The following is an 18,229-nucleotide window of genomic DNA, read 5'->3' as shown; positions in this document are numbered from 1 at the left end:
TCAAATTTGGTTTTTTAAAAAATTCATGAAAACGTTTAGATTCTATTTTGTATTATCTGGGTTTGTTTGAATGTGAGAAAGACTGAGAGCACTGTTTCTCATATTCAAACCAACCTAATTAGATCTGCAAGTAAAATTAACCCTCTGGGAGGAGAACCCTGTAGGGGTTGGGCTCCTCTGGTTTGAGAGGGCTGACAGAGTTCCCTAACCCTGTCACGTGCCATCTATCTGATGTTCGGATGGGCAGAACTTCAGACGGTGAGTGAGAAGACTGTAAGCCTGGCTTTCGGTCTCCACCCTGCCACCCCCAGTTGTGTGATCTTGGACAAGTCAACTTCTTGAAATTGGCAACAGTTGCTGCCATACATAAGCTGGGAAAATAACAGGTATGCGATGGGTTCACTCAGAATATGTGCCTCTTTGCCACACACATTTTTAGAATAAAGTCGGGTCCACTTCCTGGGTTCTCTGATGGAAGACTTCTGTTGGGGTGAGCTGCAGAGTAGAAGCCATCTGAGTGGGCTTGCCACAGGGTGAGACTTGTGTGCTGGCTTTAAAGTCCTGAACAGACTCTGCTGCTTGATGGCAGCCTGTCCAGAATGACCGTCTGTCATAAACTTGCTATTTCTTTGTGCTGCTGTTACCTGGCATGTTTAAGTAATGAAACAGCTGCTGCATTTCAATAGACAAAGGCTTACAGTATGTCTGAGGCAAGGCATTTATTGCCGGGCTTTAAACATCTTAAACAATTCCATATGGAGACTTGAGTGGCAGAACACTTAATGTAAACTTTTAAAGGAAGCTGCCCACCAAATTCTGAACTTTATGAAAGTTGGCTGAAACACATTCTTTTTCAGAAGGCCAAGTAGCCATTCCCATTTCAAAGAGGAAAGGCCACTGCGCTACTTTCGATAGATCAGGAAGCAACAGAGGACCCCGTTTTAGATATTTATTGGTTCTGGAGGAACGACTGGCTTTCCTGCTCACACCCATTTATAGAAGCAGCAGGGATCAGGGGATAGAATTTAGAATAGGGGTCAAACAATTAGTTTTCTAGTGGTTGTGATTTTGTTATCAATTCTTTCACTTGAAAATCTCTACTTTGAATCAAATGAAAAAATCAACACATATGCATAGCACAGTGCTGGTTGTTCATGGTGTTTCAGTGTCCTTGGACTCAACTGGGCACTTCTGGAATGAACAAACAGGGCTTGGGCATTCTGTAAGATCCCCTGAGATTACAAGGGCATTTAAATAAGACATATCTATTTTTGCATATGTGGAATTATACGCATAATTTAAAAATACATCATATATATATCATATATATGGCTTTTAAAAGATACAGTTTAAAACACACATACAGTAATACTCAAGGAAAACAGTCATTCCAGATATGTAAGATTATTTCTGGTAGATACAAAAATTAAATTGCAAACAAAGATAACCATTATTTCATAAGAATTCAGCATTACAGGCTGTTTTGCTTTTCCCATGTTCCTGTTAGTCTCTGCTCCAAGGTTTGCCCTTAGAGAGCGAGTCTTAATTGAAGTATCCCTTCTCATGACTCTCCCCTGAGATCTCTCAAGACAACCAGCAGAGCTTTATCTCCAAGGATAACACCCTCAGGTGGGGAGTTTCACCATTTCATTAAAGCAAGAAAACACACCAGTAAGGAACCAAGGAAGCCACCCCTATATTTCTCTCTATGTGCAGTATGTGTTTTTCTTGAGAAGGTGAAAGTAGGATAGCTTTGCAATAGAGTTTTTCCCCCCCTTTTAACTCATTTGTGTCAAACTACTCCTCACAGCTCTAGACTGGAAGTACTATTTCCTGTGCTAATGATTTAGTATCCTGTAAAGTAAAGTTGTGCTTGAACTAAAGGCAGAGCTAATGACTCTTGGTGAAACAGTGAAAAGATAAATGATCCTTAATCAAGACAATGTTTAAATAAGCAAGTGCCTGGATATACCACAGTAAAACAACTTGAATTTCACTTAAGTAAAGTGAAGAGGGTAATTTAAAAAATACACTGACTATTTGGTACTTTACATTTTTCTAAATGGCTTACAGTCACATTTATTATAATCTCAGACTGTTCTGTGAGATTCCTACTGTGTTCCTACGGTGGTTTTAGAAGTGGCTCACTTCAACTCAGGGGGGCAAAATGATTTGCTTCAGGTCACACAGCAGGCTTTTGGTCAAGTTTAAGGATACAATTCATAGCTTCCACATTTCCAATTCATTGTTTATCTGCTGCTGATACCTCAAAGCATCCTGCTAACCTTGTTTGAACACACACAATGTGTATGAAAATAGAGTTAGTTAAAAACAATATTGTTCATATGAGTGCTTGGGGTTTCTTACAGTCCTGGAATGCAGAGATCATGGACAATGAATGGGCTATCATACTTAGAAATAAAATTTTGAAATGAATCTTGAAATATGGATAAAGATTATTTTTAGTTCTTAAATGGACAACCATGTTAATTTCTTGCAGTACTAATTTCAGTATTAATTTCACAGTACTTTCATACATAACTATCTTCTGGAACAAATCCCTCAGTCAGATATACTTAATATAATATGTTTTCTACATTTGGAGCAAACAGATAGATACACAAAAGTTAAGTGACTCACCTTAGGTCGACAGAGTCCTTAGCAGAACCAGGTTTAGAACCAGGTTTCTCTTAAATTCTACTTTGGGGCTCTTTTTACTGCTTTGCCATTTAATTTTTATTTCTTAACTAAAAACCTTGCTTATAATTTATCACTGGTTTAAATAGAACAGATGTGCTTGGAAGATAACTAGAAATAAAATTGTTGGTGTCTCACTTGTCATGATTCTGAAATGTCCTCTATAAAATACCTCATTGTAGCCTATCTTAAAAGACAGATTCTCCAATAACTTGTGGTATTATTTGTATTGTAAAAAGAAGTAAACCAGACAACATAATTTAAGTATCATATTCTGACTATTATAAATAACCTTGAACAGAGAGAGATCTGGACCACATAGATCCATTGATGGCTAGTCTATCAGGATACTTTGAGATCTGAGGTTATATCATCCTTACCTTAGAAAAGCAAACTTCACTGACTTTGTATCCAAGGGTATAAAGCAAGAAGCTCTTTCTAAGGTTAAATTAGCGTTGCATAGTTTTTAGAAGCTGATAATAATTATATTGACATATAGTGTGTGTGTGTGTGCACGCATGTACATGCAGGGACAAATGTATCCTCTGCCTTTAATCTCAATGTCTAGGAAACAGGGCATCTGGTTTTATTACTGGCTTTGCAATTGATGTATGTTATGCCCATGACTATGCTGTTTTTGCTCTGCTTTATTAGGGCAAAACTCACACCCTTCTAGAAGAGAGCCAGTGGGGGACACCTTCGTATAGCTATAAGTTTTGGGTTTTCTTTCATTGGTCAGTCACTTACCACTTGAAATGGGAAATGATGGACCAGGGTAACAGGTATTTCAACTATCCAGAAAATATCACAGAGAATGTGTGCAACTTCCACACTAGGATGGGTTAGAAGTTAAAAGGGAATAGCTTATCATCACTTACGTTATTGATCATAAGATGCATTATCGTTTTTGGAATTAGGTCTCGGATACATTTGTTGATAATAGACATGTAGGAATCTACGAGGTTGCGAATGGTCTCCACTTGCCTCTCCAATTGCGGGTCCATGGAAAAGTTTTCTGCTTGGCCATTCTCGTCATTTTCAGTCTAACAGAAAAGAAACAAACCATGGATTATCTCATATTCACTCAGAAGAAAATAAGATACCAGACATTATCAGATGATCAACTTCTGGTGAGCATACAGCACCCATCCACTGGTTCTGAAAAGAGATCAGAACCCTGCCGTTGTTATTATTCCATCTTCGACCTGCCACATTCTAGGAAAAGCGAGTACTCTAATTCTGAACGAATGATGAGATGAATAACCAAATAAACAATGTACCTAACAACATGCCTCTGGAGAACAATCTAACCTTAAGCCACTTGCAAGCTGGCCAAAGAACTGAATCCAAACGTGTGATGCAGATGTAAAGCACTTGGGAGGAGTCTCCAGGGGGGGTCTACAGATTGGAAGTAAACTTGGTGTTGTTCTGGCACTGCTGGACCTGTTCTGGTCCAGATCAGCATTGGGATCAGCCCAGAGTCAAAACTAAATCTCCTAGAACTGGCCTGGGGCCAAAATAAGAGCTATAGATGATAATTTATATTCCATGCACTTGCTGGAATTTCTTACGAAAATTCAAGCTTCTGTCATCATTGCTAAAGGCTGACTCCATTGTGAAAAACGTACAATTTTAACTTCCAACTTGTTATTCTTTGAATAAAACGGAACACATCTATATACAAAGAACTTATTTATGTAACATGAGAAAAGCATCTGTTTTCTATACAATGGGACTAGAGTTAATCAATTTTGGCTTATCCACCAGAGGCTGGGGTAGAATGGGATCCTCATCATTAACGGCTGACCTATTGGCTTGGCACTGAAATCAATTTAGAGCAAATGGTCTCCATTTCAAGTCAGGTTGAACCATCTAAGCCCCAGAACATGATACATATATTGCTAGTGGTCTGGCTACTTTCTAGCATTTGAAAAGATTTAATTACGAATGTTAAAGGGGGAAATAATTTATTGCTTCCAATGTAGACATGAAGTACTTTTCTTTGGAAATGTACAAACTTTGATCTGCCAGGTTTTCAGTTATCCAATCAGTTCTAGGCAAAGCACTGTGATAAGCCCGGCTCGGTGGCTCAGCCTGTCATCCCACGCTTTGGGAGGCTGAGGTGAGTGGATTGCCTGAACCCGCGGGTTCGAGACCCGCCTGGGCAACTTGGCGAGACTTCATCTTTACAATAAATCAAAAAATCAGCCGGGCGTGGTAGCGCATGCCTGTAGTTCCGGCTACTTGGAAGGCTGAGGCGGAAGGATCGCTGGAGCCCAGCAGGTCGAGGCTGCAGTGGCCGGGAGCGGCCTCTGCACTCCAGTCTGGGCGACAGAATGAGACTACAACTCAAAAAAAAAAAAAAAAGCACAGTGATAAACAGTTTAACTAAATCCTTAAAAATGACAAGCCTTTCCTTTGAATCAGTGTTCATGTGTGGAAGGCATATTTACAGACCACAAAATCAACAATAACAAAGATAGAAATTAGTCCTAATCATTAATATACGCTTCTCTCACTTAGAAATAACTAATGTTTTTTAACCAACAGGGGAGAATAATAGATGCTCAACTCATCTGTCGGTCCTGAGAGGAGGGGCCCCTGCTTCAAGACAGCAGTGAGGACATTTCTGAGGCATCTCGCTGCCATGCAGCAAGGCAGAGGACTGGAAGGTTCATAGTGACAGGTGTTCCACTATACTGTCTATTTTAAAACACTCTTTGGTCACTGAAATAAATAACTAAAGTCCTATGTAGTTATTTCTTTTTTTACTGGTTTGTAATATAGGTACAATAGGACCTGGGATAACTAAGTTAAAAGCTAATGCCACAAAGTGGTAGAAGGATAGTGCAAAAGTCAGCCAAAAGTCAGTGGTGAAAACTCAAATCATGTTTCTAAACTTCTTTCCAGGGCATACATATCACTTTAAATCTGCAAGTGTGCACCACATACACCAAAATTCTGAATCAATCATCACTGTAATGCCATTTCATCAGGGTATTGTATTTTAACATGCTATCTTTAGGTTCAAATTCAAGCCCTATCATTTGGTTGTGCGGCCACACTTTGATTACCTAATGTGACTAAGACTCAACTTCTTCATCTTTAAAATGGGGAAGTACTTACCTGAAAAACTTGTGGAGCTAAATATAGATGATGTGTATGAAACGTCCTAGCAGAGGGCCTCATGAGTGCTCAATAAATATTAGTTTCTTTCCTTTCTGAATATTCATGGAACAAGAAGGAGTTGCTTGACTCCAACACACATTATAAAAAATTAAGATGAAGATTTTGAACATTTTCAATTCAAGCGATATAAAAATGCCGTGTGTGTGTGTGTGTGTGTATACACACACACACACACACTGGGTGCCAAAAAGAAAGCATACACATTTTAAGAGATGCTGTCTATGTGTTACTTTTCGATGTTGAATTGAATTATGGTAACAAAGCGTACACGTTCGTTCATAAGATGGCGTTAATCAAATGAATGCTAGTGTCACCATGTGACAGGCAGGACAGTCACAGAAAATGGCAGAAACACGGTTGTTGTTCGAGGAACGCAAGATCATTTTAAAGTGGTATTTGAAATTTGAGAACGTTGTGGAAGTACAATGACAATGGGGGTGTGGGTATGCAATAGAACCTCCAACATGCCTAACAACTGCACGCATTTGTGATGAGTTTGAGACACATGGTACTGTGTGCACAAGGAAGATCCAGGAGGACTCGCACAGCAACAAGTCCTGCTTCTGCGATGGTGTACCCGCTTGCCACAAAAGTCTACCAAGCAATGTGCACATGAGACAGGAGTTAGCAGAACAAGTATATGACTCATTCTTAAACAACAAACTAGAAAGTTTTCATCCCAAGATTATTGCATGCACTAAATGAAGACAACCCTGATCAAAAGGTGCGTACTGTGAGTAGTTCTAAAACACAGTATGAAAGGATGAGGAGTTTGTCTGATGAGGCACAGTTTAACTGAATGGAACAGTGTGGTTGAGTTTCCCCCGTGTTCTCTTGACTTGACATCCCTTGATTTCTACGGATGGGGGAACTTAAAGGATGTGGTGTACTGAAGAAAACCGGCTACACTGGCAGTACTTGGGGGAAAAGATTGAAATGGCATGTGCAGCGATACAAATGGACACTTTGTTCAACATTGCTCATGCAGTGGTTTGCGGTAATCAGAAGTGTCTGGATGCTGATGGTAACCACTCTGAGCACCTCTTGTAATTGTAGAAGTCAAACGTGACTTGTTTCCATCTTTTTTTATCAGTTTATATTGAGTATTCCAATTTTAATACAGTATTTTCCTTTCTTAAAATGTGTATACTTTTTTGGCGCGTGCCCACATGTGTGTGTGTGTGTGTGTGTGTGTGTGTGTGTGTGTGTGTGTGTGTGTATTTACACCTCCATGTTTTCTGCAAACCATTCCTCTTGCCTGGAACCTCCTCTTCCCACCACCCTTTGCCCCCTGTGAAGACCTCTCATTATCTAAGGACCTGCTCCACCATCACCTTTCCTAGTCAAGCTCCCTGTGGCCCTCAGACCCTCCACTACCACCTCCTCTGCACTTAATCAGTACTTGTAGTCACTTTCATTACTTAATATCACTATGGGATTTTGTTTATCTTTCCTTCCTCAGCGCCTAGTACAGAGCTTGGTGCATGGGAGGAGGAGGGTGAGAGGAGGGGTTAATGCTATAAATGGGGTTCCCCAAGTCAAGGGAGCCACTGCAGTGCATTTCAGGGTCTCCAGGAAGGCCTACTTGTTAGAGAAACCAGAGACCAAAGAAACGCCAATTTGAAGAGTAAGGATCTACTACTACTTGATAATAATGAGGATGATAAAATGATTATGAAATTATGTATATAAATGAGAACAGATGACCTATAGATTTGTGAAGAAATCATCTACATAAAGCAATATAAAGATCCATTATGAATACAGCATATTTCAGTGTGTCTTTCTGGCCTAAAACATTCTTCAATTTTGCCATTGTGTTTAGCAGTAGGAAATGATTGCATTTCAACAACAGTCTACTATTTCTCCCCAGGAACAATTATTGAGCATGTACTGGGTTCCAAGTATTGTGCTAAGCACTTTACATTGAAGATCTGCACCACAACCTTAGAACATGGGTACCATTATTGTCGAGCTATGGAAGAACACACTGAGGCTCTGAGAGCTGAATTGTTCAATAGGTGTAAGATGAATATGACTTTAAACCAATTTTTTCCCTTAGCCATAAAAAAAGAACACGTTATGAAATGACAAAATATCCATAATATATTAAGTTAGTTTTATAGGTAAAATAATAAGTGTAAAGAGAAGTTTCTAGGCAAAAAATATTCTTAAAGTACTGGTATTTGCAAAAAATATGTGCTAAAAGAGAAAAGCAGTCTACACGGCATTTATTAACATTAACCTCTAGAAATATGAAACACCAAGAAATTATATCACCATCCACATTTTCATATAGAAACACTGCAATTCCCCATTTCACACCTTTCTTAACATTAAGCCTTGCTTTACCTTTTTGCATACCAAAATATGCAAAAGATACTGACTTTCACTTTTTAAAACCAGGCGCAATTAAAAAGCAAAGTGCCAGAGTAAATGAAGAACACTGGTTTACTTTTCAACATTAAAAACACAGAGGCTTTCCAAAATAACCAGTAAACAATTTGAAATTCTCTTTAGCTTTTGGAAATACTGGTAGACATGCAGTCATGCAAATCCTACTTATTCTAATAACACAGTGGACGAGATGGGGAGTCAGGGAATTAATTTGATTTCTGATTTTTGAAAGAAACAAACAGTATGCCCCTTCTAATATGTCTAAGATGAGAGAGAAAAAATGTATATAGATGGAGTTTTTCTTTCAATTGAGTAACTGCCGAGAGCAAACATCCCCTTTTCTCCAACTCCAGTTTTAACCAAATTCTCCACTGTGCTCTTTTCTGTATGTATACTGTATTACTATGTTTTTTTCTTTGTTTAAATTATAGGATTGCAATAGGATTCTTTGCAGTCGAAGCACTGAAGTGACAGCTGTTTATCATTATCCTCATCAAGGGAATGTAAAATAAAAATAGTAATTTGTCTCTGATCTTTCAGGCAAAAAAGAATCATCTGCAAACATTTAACCTTTTATGTGCAGGTTCAGTGATGCTGTTTACAAAATGTGAATAATAATGTAGAAACCAGCTTTCTTCTGAAAAATACAATAGACAGGCTTTCCTATTGCTATGTTTTTTCTTAATAGCTTTTGAGAAATCTAATTCAATTTAAACAGCAAAAAAAAGTCCAGTATTGTAAATGTGAAGTTGTTTATTAAAATTACCATAACTTTCTTTCTTATTAAATGGTTTGCACAGTACTTAAGAACTAGGCTGCTTTATAAAATTTTAACTTATTTTAAAAATATTATTATCATTTTTTTAGAGACAGGGTCTCGCTTTGTCACCCAGGCAAGAGTGCAGTGGCATGATCATAGCTCACTGCAGCCTTGAACTCAAGGGATGGCCTCCCACTTCAGCTTCCCAAGTAGCTGGGACTACAGGCATGTGCCATCGCACCTAGCTGTTTTTATTTAAATTTTTAATTTTGTGGACACAAGGTCTCACTATGTTGCCCAGGCTGGTCTCAAACTCCTGGTCTCAGAAGATCCTCCTGTCTCCGACTTCTGAGTAGCTGAAAGTTTTAAATGAAAAGTTTTCTTTTAAAGCAAGGATTCCTCACCTATGGGAATGATTCCTGGTCTGTTAGGAACTGGGCCACATGGCAGGAGGTGAGTGGCAGGCAGGCAAGCGAATCTTCATCTGTATTTACAGCTGCTCCCCGTGGCTCACATTACCACCTGAGCTCCGCCTCCTGTCAGATCAGCGGCAGCATTAGATTCTCATAGGAGCACATTGTGACTGCGCATGTGAGGGATCTGGGTAGCATGCTCCTTAAGAGAATCTAATGCCTGATAATCTGAGGAGCTGAGGTGGTGATGTTAGTGCTGGGGAGCGGCTGCAAATGCAGATTGACATTAGCAGTGAGGTCTGACTGCACATCCCGCCCCTTCTTCATCTGTGGAAAAATTGTCTTCCATGAAATAGGTCCCTGATGCCAAAAAGGTTGGGGATGGCCGTCTTAAAGTTTTAAACAGGTGAGGGAATGCAAGTGCTAAATCAGAAATAAGTTTCACCATACCTTGAAGTATCCATTATGGAGGCTTTGGACTTTACTGGAATGTTTAATTTTTGTGTGTTTTGTTTTTGTCTTTTCTTTTTCCCTAACTCTCAATTGATCATGTCACAGACTTATTTGAGGACTATGGAAACCATCTAAATAATGTTAGTCACTTTAATTCTTTAAAAGTGGAGTAACAGAAATGGCAAGCATCCAGGCAGTAATCTGTACATAAAAATACTGTAAAGCTAAGGAGGGTGGGAAGGACGCTGCATCTCTCCTCACCCGCAGGGAGTACTGACCAATAATCTGCAGACCTACATGGGTGAGTTTCTCCAGATAACCAATGCTTGTCCCCTTTTAAGCATCTATTATTGTACAATTCTCTACTATCATAAAGAGCAAAAAAATTATTTAACTCTTTCTTAGTGGATCATCATCACTACGAAAAACAGTTATAGTGGTAAAGCGACTTTGAATTTTCCAGCCCTATATTGTCGAGAAAGTTTCCACTGAAAACCTTTCCTCATCCCAATTGTTCACTTCTAAGTTGATGAGACTAGAAGGGCCTGCTTCTAAGCCAAAGATAGAACATGTGATGATAGTACTCACTTATAAGTGAGAACATGTGGTATTCAGTTTTTTTGTGTCTGTGATAATTCACTTAGAAAGATGTTCTCTAGTTGCATCCATGCTGCTTCAAAGGACATGATTTTGTTCTTTATGGCTGTGTGGTATTCCACAGTGCATATATATGACATTTTCTTTATTCAGTCCCCTTTCGATGGACATCTGGCTTGGTTCGTTTTTGCTATTGTGAATAGTGCTGCAATAAACATACAACTGCAGGTGTCTTTTTGGTAGAACGACTTATGCTCCTTTGGGTATATTCCCAGAAGTGGTATTGCTGGGTTGAATGGTAGGTCTATTTTTGGTACTTTGAGGAATCTCCAAACTGCTTTCCACAGGGGTTAAATTAGCTTACATTCCCACCAACACTGTACAAGTGTTCCTGAAGGCTTTTTTAAAATTCAGAATGATTCCTTTGCTGATGCTAGTTCTGTAACATAACTATCATCACAGTGTTTACATATTGAAGTAATCAAATATTACAAACACAAGAAAAATCTCAGAGGTTTCATTTGTAAGAAGATAATACTTGAAGACTAGGGGAAAATGACACAAGAGTAATCTGTGCTTTAGGGATTCCAACTTCATTATCTAAAAATGCAAAACTATAGGGAAATTTTAAATTATTACATCCACGACATTGTTTGTTTAGCAGGTGTTCTTAAAGATAATTCATTTTAGAATGAGAGTATTCAGGGCTTCTAAAGAACTGGATCTCGTTACAAAGACTGAAAAGTGGGCAAAAGTATGGAAAAAAATCACAAATATTTTAAAGCAAAATCTGTCCATTGTTTTGCCCCTCAAAAACATTTACATAGATGAGTACAGATATACTGTAAGTAAAGTTAATAAAGCCCTAGAGAAAACAAGCGTTATAAAATCAACTACTATGAAAGCAGCATGGGAGGTCAAAATAAAACTACAGAGCAAGATAACAGCATGGGCATACAGTTCTTACTTTTTCTTTATATTATGAAGTGCATAATCTTTCAAAGTTCAATGTAAATACAACTACACTTGCTTTACATACAGAAACTTCCTGGTAAAAGAAAAGAATGCAATGCATTAAAAATACAATACATACACACAACAACAAAACTCTGTGAACAGAAAAATTTCTTTCAAGAGTATAGAAAAAAGGATGAAGACTTTTTAAATAGCAGCTATAATGAAGGGGTTTCTCTGAGGATGCACTGAACACTGTAGTTGATAAAGCTGTCACTCACATTCAACTGCAGAACTCTCCGAAGGCCTCACGATAGCTTTGTCAGACGTCCCTACATATGAATTAGTGAGTACACCTTTCTTAGACATTCCAGGGCCCACTGGCCTTACCAGATGATCCAGATTTAAAAACAAACAAACAAACAAACAAAACCTAAACGCCATTTTTGGAAATAAATTTAGGTTCATTTCTGTTAATAAAAGAGATGAAAGTAAAATTGGAAGAAACCTGCCAGGTTCAGCTATTGCAAATTTCTTGTTACCAATACCCAAAGACAGAATATGTGATGACAGCACTGGGCCACATCTGACTGGGTCATCACACAGATAACATGCTCATGTCCCAGAGTTGGAGAGCGGTTTCCAAAGCTGGAAAAACAGAACTTCTTCAGTCACTGTAAATACTCAGGCCCAATTAAGAAATAAACTAGGCCGGGCTCGGTGGCTCAGCCTATAATCACAGCACTTTGGGAGGCCGAGTCGAGTGGATTGCCTGAGCCCATGGGTTCAAGATCCGCCTGGGCAACTTGGCGAGACTTCATCTCTACAATAAATAAAAAATTAGCCGGGTGTGGTAGTGTACACCTTCCAGCTACTTGGAAGGCTGAGGCAGAAGGATTGCTGGAGTCCAGCAGGTCAAGGCTGCGATGGCCAGGAGCATGCCACTGCACTCCGGCTTGAGTGACAGAGAGAGACTCCAACTCAAAAAAAAAAAAAAAAGAGAAATAAACTAAAATTTAAAGAAGCTTGTCTCCTACACTTAGGCAGACTTTGAATTTATAGAAAAAACAAATTTGTAAAGATGACAAGTAAGAAATACGCTGAGGATATTAAAAATGACTGATATTGAGAATAAGATTGATCAGACAAAAATCTATATTCTGAGAGAAATAACCATGGGTTTGGAGTTTATTTTCTTTTATTACTCCTTTTTATCCTTCTTCTGAAATTGAGTGTGTGTGTGTGTGTGTTGCCCGCTTGACCATATGGAGGATGTAAAGTACAGAAAGCAAAACTGTCTTGCTTCACTCAAACCTGGTGTTTGCTTTGGCCATCATATTTGTCTAATCCTAATAAAGTAGCAAAAACTAAGAGGGGCAAGATGAAAATTAATACCATTCTAAGGTCACTTTTACAATTAGCTTTGTGATTAGTGAAGTTAGAGTTAAAAAGTTACTCCACTTCCCTGGGCCTTCATCCATGCTTGTAAGTGGGGATTACACTAGCACCTTACACATTTTAAAGCACAGGGCAGGTGAAATATCACCAAATGAGAATGCAGCGAGGCAGCTGCCACAGTGCCAGACATATAGCTAAGTGCTCAAGAGTAGTTAACGATTTTTATTATTTGAGACAAGTGATGTATAATCATAAATGATATTAAGTGACACCTGAGTTTACAAAATTTATAAATATGAGCTTGGCTTAAAAAAAGAATTCGCAAGGCCCCTTGCAGACGGATTCTTTTTCCTCAAGAGTGTTTTCTAAATCTGAGAAAGAAATCAAGTTACAATCTTACTAAGAAATATTTGTGGGTTTATTATACCATATGTATCCGATACTTCACTGAGTATGAGAACACAGATTTAATCTCCAAAGGCCTTTTCAGTCTCCAGCTCTAACATTCTGTTACTGTGAGAAAAGGAAGGTATATTAGGTCAGAGCTATTCAGAAATGGCATGGGTCTAGGGAGCACCAATTCACTACAATAATTCAAGCAGTCTGCTAGACATGCTAGGAAAAGCACAGAGTTTCAGTGAGTGAGAAGGTGCACTGGAACATATGGCTTCTGAGAACTCTTCCAGAGATTTTGTGATTCAGTTAAACTGGTTGGTTCTACTGCTTCTTAACTCTGAAATCTTAGGCAGGTTAATTAATCTCTATGTGCTTCAGTTTTCTGTCATATAGAGTAATACTATCTACAATAGTATTCCTATAATCTTCCCTCTGAGTATTTATAGGTTTTGGTATGTTGTGTTTCTATTTTTATTTAATACATTTTTATGGGGTCGTATGGAAGGTGAATTTTTAGATCTTTTAGGAATTGCCACATGCTGTTTCCACAGAGGCTGTACTAGTTTGCACTTCCACCAACAGTGTAGAAATGTTCCCTTTTTGCCGCATCCTCGCCAGCATCTGTTGTGTTTTGAGTTATTGATGATGGCCATCCTGACTGGAGTTAGGTGGTATTTCAGTGTAATTTTAATTTGCATTTCTTTGATGACTAGTGATGCTGAACATTTTTTCATGTATCTGTTGCCTGCTTGTATGCCTTCTTTTGAGAACTGACTATTCATATCTTTGGGAATGTACCCAGAAGAATCCAAATCACTCTATAAAAAAGATACCTGTACATATATGTTCATCACAGCATGGTTTGCAGTAGTAAAAATATGGAACCAACCTTGCTGCCCATCAAAAGATAACTGGATAAAAAAAAATATGGTACATATTCACAATGGAATATTACACAGCCATAAAGAACTAAATCATGAACTTCATAGCAACCTGGATGGACTTGGATTCTGTAATACTGAGCGATCTTTCATAGAAACAAAGAACTGAGTATCACATGCTCTCATTCATAAGCGGACCTTGAACAATTATTGTAATACTGTAAGAAAAAGATTGGCAGTAGCAGGAAACTGCCGGGGTCGGGGGGGGAAGCGGGATTGGGAGTCTGCCTGGGGCGGGGGGGAGCACTTCATCAACAAGGGTACCTGCATAACGAACATTTGTATGCCTAACCTTGAATTGTACCCCACATCTTTAAAGTAAATTAAAAGTTAAAAAAATAAAATAAATAAATTTAATTTAAAAAATTTAAAAAATTTAAATTTCTTTACTGACTCATTGGTTGTTCTGCTTCAGGTTGTTTAATTTCCAAGAAGAATGACAAGTTCTTGTATTTAATTTCTAGTTTTATTTTATTATGGTTGGAAAAGATACTTGACATAATTTTGATTTAAAAAAATTTGTTTAGACTTGTTTTGTGGCTTAATATACAGTCTATCCTGGAGAATGTTCCATGTGCTGCTGAAAAGAATATGTATTCTCCAGCTGTTGCAAGGATTGTTATGTAAATGTCTTTTAGGTTTGTTTGGTTTATAGTACAGTTCAAATTCAATGTCTCTTTGTTGCTTTTTTTGTCTAAATGATCTGTCTGATGCTCAGTGTAAGGCACTGAAGTCCTCAATTTTTATTGTTTTGGGATCTATCTCTACCATTAGATTTAATAGTACTAATATTTGTTTTATATATCCTAGTACTCCAGTGTTGGGTACATATGTATAATTGTTATATCTTCTTGGTGAATTGACTTCCTTATTATATAATGCCTTATCTTTGTCTCTTTTTACCGTTTTTTACTTAAAGTCTGTTTAATCTGATATAAGTACAACTACTCCTGCTAATTTTTGGTTTCTGTTTGTGTGGAATATCTTTTTCCATTTCTTCACTTTCAGTCTGTGTCATTACAGGTAAAGTGAGTTCTTTGAACCCAACTAGTTGGGTAATTTTTAAAATCCATTCAGTCTATATCATTTAATTGGAAAATATACTCCACTTACACTCACAGTTAGTGATAGGTGAGGGCTTACTCTTGTCATTTTGTTGTTTTCTGGTTGTTTTTTATATTCTTTTTGTCTCTTTTTTTCCTCTCTTATTGTTTATCTTTGCAATTTCACAGTTTTCTGTCATGATAAGATTTGATATCTTTCTTTTTCTCATGTGTGCATCTGCTCTATCAGTGAATTTATTTTTTAGAGACAGGGTCTCACCCTGTCATCCAGACTGAAGTGCAGTGGAGTGATCAAAGCTCACTGTAACATTGAACTTCTAGACACAAATAATCTTCCCATTTCACCCTCCCAAGTAGTACAGGCTTGCACACAACACTCAGCCAATTTTTAAGTTTTTTGTAGAGATGGGATCTTGCTATATTGCCAACATTAGTGTCAAACTTCTGGCCTCAAATGATCTCCTACCTTGGCTTCCCAAAGTTCTGGGATTATAGGTATGAGACACTGCACTTAGTCTCTCAATGAGTTTTATACTTTCATGTGTCTTTATGATGGTATACTTATTGTTCTTTTGCTTTTAGGGTATAGAACTCCCTTAAGCATTTCTTGAAAAGGCTAGTCTAGTGGTGATGAATTCTCTCCATTTTTGCTTGTCTGGTAAAGAGAAGACTTTATTTCTGAAGGGTAGCTTTTTTGGCTATACTATTCTTGGCTAGCAACATTTTTTCCTTTCAGCACTTTTAATATATTGTTCGAGTCTTTCCTAGCCTATGAGGTGTCAGCTGAGAAATCTGTTGATGGTCTAATGGGAATTCCTTGATGCTTTTCTCTTGCTATTTTTAGAATTCTTTGTCTTTTGACAGTTTACTATAATGTGCCATGGAGAGGACCTTTTTGAATTGAATACATGTGGGGACTTTTGAGCTTCTTGAATCTGGATGTCCATATTTCTCCCAAGACATGGGAAGTTTTCCGTGATTATTTCATTAAATAGGTTATTTATACTTTTTCCCATCTCTTCTTCTTCTGAAATTCTCATACTGTGAATGGTGATGCTTAATGATATCCCATAAGTCCCATAGGCTTTTGTCATTCTAAATTATTTTGTATTTTTGCATGAGTTGGCTTTTTTTTTTTTTTTTTGAGTTGGAGTCTCACTCTGTTGCCCAGGCTGGAGTGCTGTGGCATGCTCATGGCCACCCCAGCATTGATCTGTTGGGTTCCAGTGATCCTTCTGCCTTGGCCTTCCAAGAAGCCAGGACTACAAGTGTGCTATCACGGCTGGTTAATTTTTTACTTATTGTAGAGACTGTAGAGACGAGGTCTCGCCGAGTTGCCCGGGCTGGTGACTGGGCTATTTCAAAAGACCTGTCATTCAGTTTAAATTTTTTTCTTCTGCTTAATATGTCTGTTGTTGAAGCACTCATCTGTGTTTTTTATTTCGCTTATTGAATTCTTCAGTGTCAAGATTTCTGTTTGGTTCTTTTTATGATACCTATCTCCTTGTTAAATTTCTCATTCAGAAAAATATAAAATGCATCCTGAATTTGAGACTCATCCTTGTACAGAGTCCATGTTTTAATATATGTGCTACTGAAGCTAGTACCCATGAATGGTTTTCTAACCTGTGGATTTTCCAGACATTCAGTTGGGTTCTGATATTAACATATCATCTATTTGGTTGTGCATAAATAATCAACTAGGCTCGGTGGCTCAGCCTGTAATCCCAGCACTTTGGGAGGCCGGGTGAGTGGATTGCCTGAGCCCATGGGTTTGAGATCAGCATGGGCAACTTGGTGAGACCTCATCTCTACAATAAATCAAAAATTAGCTGGGCGTGATAGTGTGCACCTATAGTTCCAGGTACTTGGAAGGCTGAGGCGGAAGGATCGCCAGAGCCCAGCAGGTCAACGCTGGGGTGGCTGTGAGTGTGCCACTGCCCTCCAGCCTGAGCAACAGAGTAAGACTCCAACTCAAAAAGAAAAAAATCCTAATCACAGAGATAAAGATCATCCTTCTTTTCCCAAATCAGATACATTTGACAATAATCATTGTTTCATTGAAAAGTTTGTCAGAGGGCTAAGATAAAATTTACTAATTAAATTGATATTGGAGAAAGCTTGTGAGATTTTCTTTGTATTTGTTTGATTTTGAATCTAGGTCTGCTTCAGTATGTCATAATGTATATACACTGAAGGTTTTAACAGTTTGTAAAGCTACTACTCTTATGACAAATCTTGTATCTTTAAGGATTATGAGTACTCACATCTAGTGTTGGTTTTTTTACTCTTCTCCATGCACTCATCTACAGGATGTGTAACTCATAATTTTGCTTGCCAGGGTAATGCTTAGGTTAAAAACAGGTATAATACAGGGAAAGCTTTACATAACTTTCTAAAGTATTGTTCTCATCTTGGAATTTATAGATATATTCCTAAGGATAAGAAATTTCTTAATGATAAATTAAACATTTTGTGTTCTAATTTTACTATTACCTTTTAAAAATGCAATGACCTCAATGATTACATCTTTATCATTTTATGCATTGATGTTTCAGCTAGCATTTCTAAAAGATAAAGACTCCTTTTCAAATATCATAAACACAATACCATATCACATCAAATATATTTAGCAAGAATTGCTTAACCTCAGTGACTACTTTTAAAAATCTTATTTGAGAAAGTTTAAATACATGTAAAAGTAGAGAGAATAGAGAGACAGGTTTAAATTAGCCTTTAGATGCTGATTACTCAGCATTAACAATTTACACATGGTTAACCTTGTTCCATCTATACTCCTCAACTATTGTGAGGCAAACTCCGGGTATCACATAATTTTATTTTATTATTATTATTATTTTTGAGTTGGCGTCTCACTCTGTCACCCAGACTGGAATGTAGTGGCCACTGCCAGCCACCGCAGCCTCGACCTGCTGGGCTCCGGCAATTCTTCTGCCTCAGCCTTCCGAG

At 38.0% G+C, this 18,229-nt stretch overlaps 1 protein-coding gene across 2 annotated transcripts in view; it reads right to left on the bottom strand.

Moving 5' to 3' along the window:
- The window catches only part of DNM3 (dynamin 3), a 440,346-nt gene that overhangs the window by 35,947 nt on the left and 386,170 nt on the right, over positions 1-18,229 (bottom strand). For both annotated transcript variants that reach the window (XM_021718845.1, XM_008070637.1), the window contains one exon: positions 3,576-3,740. In XM_021718845.1, coding sequence (XP_021574520.1) covers positions 3,576-3,740 — 165 coding nt within the window. The remainder of the gene's footprint in view (positions 1-3,575; positions 3,741-18,229) is intronic.

This window comes from Carlito syrichta, unplaced genomic scaffold, assembly GCF_000164805.1.
Source record: "Carlito syrichta isolate Samal-C Ts95f unplaced genomic scaffold, Tarsius_syrichta-2.0.1 Scaffold313876, whole genome shotgun sequence".
NCBI lineage: Eukaryota > Metazoa > Chordata > Mammalia > Primates > Tarsiidae > Carlito > Carlito syrichta.
This window is presented reverse-complemented; position numbering and strand designations above follow the sequence as displayed.